This window comes from Dioscorea cayenensis, chromosome 8 (assembly GCF_009730915.1).
Source record: "Dioscorea cayenensis subsp. rotundata cultivar TDr96_F1 chromosome 8, TDr96_F1_v2_PseudoChromosome.rev07_lg8_w22 25.fasta, whole genome shotgun sequence".
NCBI lineage: Eukaryota > Viridiplantae > Streptophyta > Magnoliopsida > Dioscoreales > Dioscoreaceae > Dioscorea > Dioscorea cayenensis.
In genome coordinates this window covers 11,650,203-11,658,005 of record NC_052478.1, presented here as the reverse complement: position 1 = coordinate 11,658,005, position 7,803 = coordinate 11,650,203, and the positions used below count along the sequence as shown (strand labels likewise).

The 7,803-nt window shown below is 40.4% G+C and overlaps 1 protein-coding gene across 1 annotated transcript; it reads left to right on the top strand.

Annotated features, from left to right (window-relative positions):
- Nucleotides 1-989: 989 nt before the first annotated feature.
- Nucleotides 990-1,754, top strand: LOC120267277. Its single transcript, XM_039274951.1, has one exon. It carries the CDS (start codon nucleotides 990-992, stop codon nucleotides 1,752-1,754), a length of 765 nt encoding a protein of 254 aa, XP_039130885.1.
- The last annotated feature ends 6,049 nt before the right edge of the window (nucleotides 1,755-7,803 follow it).

Here is a 7,803-nt window from a genome sequence, read left to right as displayed (position 1 = left end):
AAAGTAGACTTCTCAAATTGCAGAAATCACCAGTTCGCTAGAGTATTTATCATGTTACTAAGTTATCTAGATTAGAGTAACTAATAGGCCCAATGTAATGACTATCCCAAAACTAGGAGGTTTATATTTTTTTTCTTAAATAATGTAGTGGATTTCATTGGCTTCCCCTTTTGAACTTTTTGTATTTTAGTGCAATGGTTGGGTATGATTTTTGCTATGAATGGCAAAGCAAATTTTTTTTTTCTTCCATATTTGTACTATAGCACTGATCGAACTCGGATACAGTACTGTAACAATTGATGTGGTTTATTACTATAGGTAATTTATTGTGAACAGGTCGTTGTAGCATCAAATCCTCCTGTTCTACTATAGTATCAAGAGTGTTGGTTTGTTTTAAGTGGAATTCAGGTTGAAGGTTTTTTTTAAGTGAAAAGCCCTACTGGAGTGAAGAATATAGAAAGAAAGAAAGAGGAAAAGAGAGAGATGGAGAGAGAAGAGAAGGAGCCTATCTTAGGAGTCAGGAGGAGACTGAAAGCTTTATAACGAGTTGCTATTGATAACTAGAGATTTGGTGGTGTCAGGACTAGCAATCATTATGTAAGACTATCTCCTACTGGATTTTTTATTACCATGGTTGTGTTGAAGTGAATGCTCTGGAAAACCACGTGAAGACCATTTTTGTTGCACTGTGGGTAGTGCATGGCATGCACAACTATAGTGCAGCTAGTTATCTAGCCTTACTTTAAGTTTCCTTTGTTACTTGTGTCCTTTATGTTTACTTGTGTAAGTTTGTCTTGTTGTTGTTTGTTATGTTATCATTTTGTATGCTTTTATATATTAAGAAGTCTAGACCGAATGCATCAGGTATGATTTGCTTATCATCTTAAAACTTTCCAGCCTCTTTTTGTGTGAGTGAGTGTTTGCATTCAATCTTCACACTTTTACTTTGTGTTTGAGATCTTGTTTGACACAACAGTGGTATCAGAGACATGGCAAATCAAGGTTCCAGCTCAGGCAGCTCATCTCAAGTCATTGTACCACACTTCAGTGGGGAAGGGTACAGCTTGTGGAGTCTCAAGATGGAGACAGTCCTCATCTCTCGCGATCTATGGAAGCTCGTTGAGAAGGGGTATGATGAGGATGAAGCAGATGAGCATAAGTTGAATGAGAACATTAAGAAGAATGCCAAGGCTTTGTGTCTTATACAACAAAGATTGGATGATAAAACTCTCATCAGGATCTCTCAGACACGAAACGCTAAGAAGGCATGGGATATACTGAAGAAAGAATATCAAGGGTGCACGAAGAGCTCGGCCGCGAAGTTGTATGCATATCGGCAACAATTTGAGACCATCCGAATGAAGAATGGTGACACCATTCAAGACTATGTTAGCAAGGTGTTAACACTTGCACATCATATTAGAACTCTCGGAGAGGATCTCCCGGATCAATCGGTGGTCGGCAAGATACTTCGAAGCCTCACACCTAAGTTCAGACATGTGGTATCCTCCATCATTGAAGCCAAGGATCTTACCACACTCACAGTGGATGAGTTAAGTGGTTCACTGAAGGGTCATGAAGGAAGACTCGACATGGAGAATGACCAGGTAGAAGTGAAGGCTTTTCACATCAAGGGAGAAGCTTCTTCAAGTAGTTATAATGTCAATACAAGAAGAGGCAGGGGACGTGGAGGTTTCAGAGGTCGCTCAAGAGGCAGAGGGAGAGGTCATGTCTCTGAGCAGAAGGATACTTAATCTGAAAGCCGACAGAGCAAAGCTCACATCCAGTGCTATAACTGTAAGAAGTTCGGGCATTACAAGTCGCAGTGTTGGCAAAAGGAGAGTGCAACAAATATAGTGGAGGAAGACACTGAAGTTTCTCACTTGTTCATGGCTGGAGGCTATTCAAAAGATGAGCTTGAAGATGTATGGTTGCTAGACAGTGGGTGCAGCAACCATATGACAGGTATGAAGTCTTTGTTTCACAACTTGGATGAATCTGTTCAGCAGGTTGTTCGCTTAGGAGACAACCGAGTGATGAACGTAGAAGGAATGGGAACAGTGAGGTTCAAGATAAGAGGAGGACAAGTAAAAGAACTTGAAAGAGTTCAATACGTACCAGAAGTTGCACATAATCTTCTTAGTGTTGGACAGTTACAGAAGGGAGGATACACTTTGTTCTTTGATGAAGATCAGTGTATTATTCGAAACAAGAAGACCGGTGCCGAGCTAGCTCGTGTTCATGTGACTGGACATAATCTGTACCCTCTTTCCATTCATGAAGTTGGAGGCGTCCATATTGCGATCAGCAAGACAGACGTTGCGGTCAGTAAGATAGACAAGTCTTTTCTTTGGCATGAAAGGTACGGCCACATCAACTTCAATAGCTTACAACAGCTGTCAAGAGGGAAACTAGTTCATGGGCTTCCCAACAACATCTCTGCACAACCATGTGAAGGTTGTGCATATGGGAAGCAAACCAAGATCCCATTTCCTGAAGAAACTATGAGGAGAGCAAGAAAACCACTAGAACTGATCCATGGAGACCTTTGTGGCCCGATGCGGACCAAGTCCCGCGGAGGTAACTCATACTTTATGTTATTGGTTGATGATTGCACCCGGTATGCATGGGTGTATTTCCTTCAGGTGAAGTCCCAAGCTTTGGAATTCTTCAAGGTTTTCAAAAACCAAGTGGAGAAGCAATATGACCACCCAATAAAGGCATTGAGAACAGATCGTGGAGGTGAGTTCATTTCCGGTGAGTTCCAAGCCTTTTGTGAAGCTCACGGCATCAAGAGGCAACTGACAACTCCTCACTCGCCACAGCAAAATGGGGTTGTTGAACGGAGAAATAGAACTGTTGTGGAGATGAGTCGATGTATGTTGAAGCAGCGTAACCTTCCTACTGACTTCTAGGGTGAAACAGTAGCAACAGCGGTTTATACTCTCAATCATTCTCCCACCAGATCACTCAAAAATACTACACCCTATGAAGCTCTGATTGGAGTAAAGCCGTCCGTTCAACATCTCAGAACGCTTGGCTGCCTAGCATTTGTTCTAAGTCAAACTCAATCAAGGGAGAAGTTTGAATCCAAATCAGAAAAAAAGAGTTTTTATAGGCTATTGTGGAGAGTCAAAAGGATACAAACTTTTTGACCCGTTGACTGGAAAAGTCCAAGTAAGCCGTGAAGTGTTGTTTCATGAGGAGAAGGGTTGGAATTGGGAATCACACATTGACTCCCCTCAAATTACATCCAATTTGAATGATGCACTGTACCAAAGTGATGAAGACACACCAATAGTAGAAGCAAGAGAAGTTCAATCCACCTCTCAGTTTCAATCAACGCAAGAGAACTCTCTTTCTTCACCCTTTGAAGCTTCACCCAAGGAACCAACTCCAAGGTATAGAACATTGCATGAATTATATAATTCATGTTCTTTTGCTCTTGCAGCTGGAGACCCCAGTTCATTTGAAGAAGCAAGTTTGCATGGTGATTGGAAGTTGGCCATGGATGAAGAAATTGCAAGCATTGAGAAGAATAACACTTGGAGTCTCACTACCCTACCAGAAGGAAGGAAGGCCATTGGTTTGAAGTGGATTTTCAAATCAAAATTCATGTCTGATGGCACTCTACACAAGAGGAAAGCACGCCTTGTTGCAAAAGGCTATTCTCAAGTAAGTGGAGTAGACTTTGACGAGGTGTTCTCTCCCGTCACAAGGCTTGAAACTGTGAGGCTTTTCCTCGCCGTTGCTGCTCAGATGCGCTGGCCAGTTTTCCAGTTAGAGGTGAAGTCGGCTTTTCTCAACGGTGAACTTCACGAGGAGGTGTATGTAATGCAACCTCAAGGGTATATTCAGCCTGGCAAAGAAGGTCTTGTGTATAAACTCAATAAGGCCCTGTATGGACTCCGGCAAGCTCCACGAGCTTGGTACACAAAGATTGACCTTCACTTTAGCAAGCTTGGGTTTACAAGAAGTCAGAATGAACCAACTGTGTATAAGAAAATTTGTGAGGACTCAAACTTTCTACTCCTTTGCTTGTATGTTGATGACATTCTTGTCATGGGATCATCATTGACAATGGTGGATAAATTCAAGGAGAACATGATGCATAAGTTTGAGATGACTGATCTTGGACTCTTACATTATTTTCTTGGCCTTGAAGTGAAGCAAAAACCATGTTTGATTCTCATCTCTCAGAAAAGATATGCATAAACTCTATTGAAGAAGTTCAATATGATGAACAGCAAGTCACAGTCAACTCCTCTAAATGGCAATGAAAAACTCCAGTCAGAGGATAATTCAGGGAAAGCTAATAAAAACCGATTTCGAAGCATGGTTGGGAGCCTATTATACCTCACACACACTCGTCCTGATCTCATGTTCGCTATGGGATTAATTTCCAAATTCATTCAAAGCCCCACAAAGCATCATCTTGGGTCTGTGAAGAGGGTTCTTCACTATGTATCAGGAACCATTGATATGGGACTTAAGTTCGAGTGTGTTGATGATTTTCGTTTGGAGGGATACGTTGATAGCGATTGGGAGGCTCTGTTGATGACCGGAGAAGCACCACTGGATGGGTTTTTCATCTTGGTTCGGGTGCAGTTGCATGGGCTTCAAAGCGGCAGGAGATAATTGCTCTTTCAAGCACGGAGGCTGAATACGTCGCTGCAACCTCGGCAACTTGCCAAGCAGTGTGGATGCGTCGTCTACTAGCGGACATGGGAGTTCCTCAAAGGAATGCAACTACCTTGTATTGTGACAATCTGGCAGCTATAGCCATTGCCAAGAATCCAGCACAACATGGAAGGACTAAGCACATCGACGTGCGATTCCATTTCATCAGGAGTCTTATCACTTGTGGAGATATCAACTTAGTTCACTGCAGCACGCATGATCAGTTGGCTGATATTCTGACGAAAGCCCTCTCAGGACCGAAGCATGAAGAATTGAGACGCCGGCTTGGCGTTGTGGTTATTCAGAGCATGGGGAGCGTGTTGAAGTGAATGCTCTGGAAAACCACGTGAAGACCATGTTTGTTGCACTGTGGGTAGTGCATGGCATGCACAACTATAGTGCAGCTAGTTATCTAGCCTTACTTTAAGTTTCCTTTGTTACTTGTGTCCTTTATGTTTACTTGTGTAAGTTTGTCTTGTTGTTGTTTGTTATGTTATCATGTTGTATGCTTTTATATATTAAGAAGTCTAGACCGAATGCATCAGGTATGATTTGCTTATCATCTTAAAACTTTCCAGCCTCTCTTTGTGTGAGTGAGTGTTTGCATTCAATCTTCACACTTTTACTTTGTGTTTGAGATCTTGTTTGACACAACAGGTTGGACGTGGTAGCATAGTGAATGGCAATGGTATTGTTAGACTTTGTCATGATGCTAGAAAGTTCATGACAAGTGTGGTTTCTAGATGATGTTACTAGCCGAATTGTGTGTATGCTAATGCTTCCTATGATAATTATCAAGTGTGGAAGGAGTAGAATTTTAGCTCACTGTCTAGTGCTTCATTATCTTGAATGCCTAGCTCCCTATTACTTTTGTGATGGTTGCTTGACCTTCTTTGACATCTTGGTTAATTCCTATGACTTGATTCTTGCTATTTTAGGATCTTGAGATTTACCTAGAATCGTTGGAGACAACCATCTTATTATGTTCTTAGCATTTTGATTTTAAGGCTTTCACTTTCTCAATGTCAATTCTTAATTAATAGAGCTCAATCAATTGCAAAACTGGCAAAGTCATTCTTCTTTATCCTTTGCTAGCAGAGCCATTTTAGTTAATAGTTCTTCAATGTCTATGCCAATTTATGACCTGGACACTTATGCTATCTTGAATTCAATCTTTGATGAGATTTCTAAGATAGCTAGGGATTTCTAGTAGGGACAAGTAGCAAGAGCAATAGTTCATTCTATTAATTGGAAGGTTATGACATTTCATGATAAAGTTAATGCAGGCTCAAGTATCAAAAACTTTGGAATACTAAAATTGCTTTAATAGCCAAAATTTTATTTGTTGTTCTTAACAATGTTAACAAACATTAGGTTGATATCTTTAAGATCAATTATAGGGAGTTCAAAATTTGGGATTACCCTAAGATTCAGAATTCATTCTAGCTGTGTAAATCTTTTTGCAAAAATGTTGAGGTTATTTATGGCTAATCTCTAGATTAGCTCTTGTAATCCTGAGTTAATTGATTTATGAAGAGACCATTACTATTTTGAAATACCCATAGCCTGCAAGCCTACCTTTATTAATATACACTTCGCTTTGGAAAATCTTTCATTTTCTGATTTCATTAAGAATGGAAATTAATGTTCAATGCCTTTGGGGGCAAATGGGAGGTTTGGATAAACTTTGAAAGTTGAAAATTGATGCTCAAAATGACAACTTGTTGGTTAAGCTCCTGCATGCTTTTTTAATAAATTAGCTTGAGTAGTGTATAGCTACTTGAATTACAGTTGTCAGATTAAGGATATTTGGGGAGGTTGGTCCATCTTATGGAGATTACAAATTAGAGCTAAAATTTTCTTATGGAAACTCTTTGGTAAACTCCCTACTTATGTCTTTTTGTATATCCTTGACATTATCTCAGTTGAGCCTTGTTTTTCCTATGTCTGATACTTAAAACGGCTGAGCATGTTGTTTGGAGTTGCAATAAAAGCAAAATTTGATGGACCCTTGTTGCATCTTTTACTGGAGTTGATCTTCATTATCAAATTTTGGGATCTATCTTCTAGTTATTGGCTCTTCCATAAGTTCAAATCTAGGATTGGTGACTAGGGGTGTAATCGATCGAGTTCGAGCCGAGCAATAGCGAGCTCGAGCTCGAACTCGACTGAAAATTCGATACTCGATACTCGGCTCGAGCTCGATCGAGTATTTATTTTATAGCTCGAGCTCGACTCGGTACACAAATCAAGCTACTCGAGCTCGCTCGATTAAGCTCGAAAAAGCTGAAAATAACTATAAACATTATGCTCGAGCTCAAGCTCAACTCGAGCTCGAAAGTTTTTTCCCTTGATTTTTATCAAATAAATCTAATATTATATATATACATTCATGCTCGATTAGGCTCGCGAGCACTCGAGCCAAGTATCATAATACTCGAACTCGGCTCGCTCGACTACTCGAGCTACTCGAGCTCGAGCTCGGCTCGACTGTGACCAAGCCGAGTTCAAGTTTTCACCAAGTCGAGCCCGAGTAGCTTGCGAGTAGAGGTGTATCATTTACACCCCTATTGGTGACTAGGATTTTAAAGCCTTGGTTGCCTCCTGTGCTTAGGTTTTATCAAGTGTTAGATGCAATTACATCTTCAAAAATTTAAAGCTAGATTTTCATCATCAAGTTTTCCAAAAAGGACTTCAATACACTATTGAGCATTCGAGGTGTTTGCAAGCGTCTATGAAGTAGTGCTTCCCTTTCTTTCCAATTGTTAATATTGTCTTCTATCTTTTATGATGCTTCATGGGTAGGTAATACTTGTCCTTCAAAGATGGGGTTTGTTATTGCTACTAATTACAATCATATTATTACCAACAACCAAGTGATCTATTGGTAGTCGGATCCCTATTAGAACCTTTCACAAGTGGTGAGAATTTGAATCTTAGGTGATGGTACATTTTTGGGAGTGTGAGTAGTGGTTATATGCGAGTGGTCTAGTGTCCATATGTGCACGGGCCCCACCCCCACTTGCTCAGCTGAGATTCGTGCACGTCCCTGTTTTTCTTAGCGGCTAGCCACTCATCATGACAAAAAAAAAATTATAATCATATTATTCTTGCAAGTTTACT

Excerpts from the sequence above, each read along its gene's own strand:
- LOC120267277 (XM_039274951.1), top strand. The coding sequence starts at position 990 with ATGGCAAATCAAGGTTCCAGCTCAGGCAGCTCATCTCAAGTCATTGTA.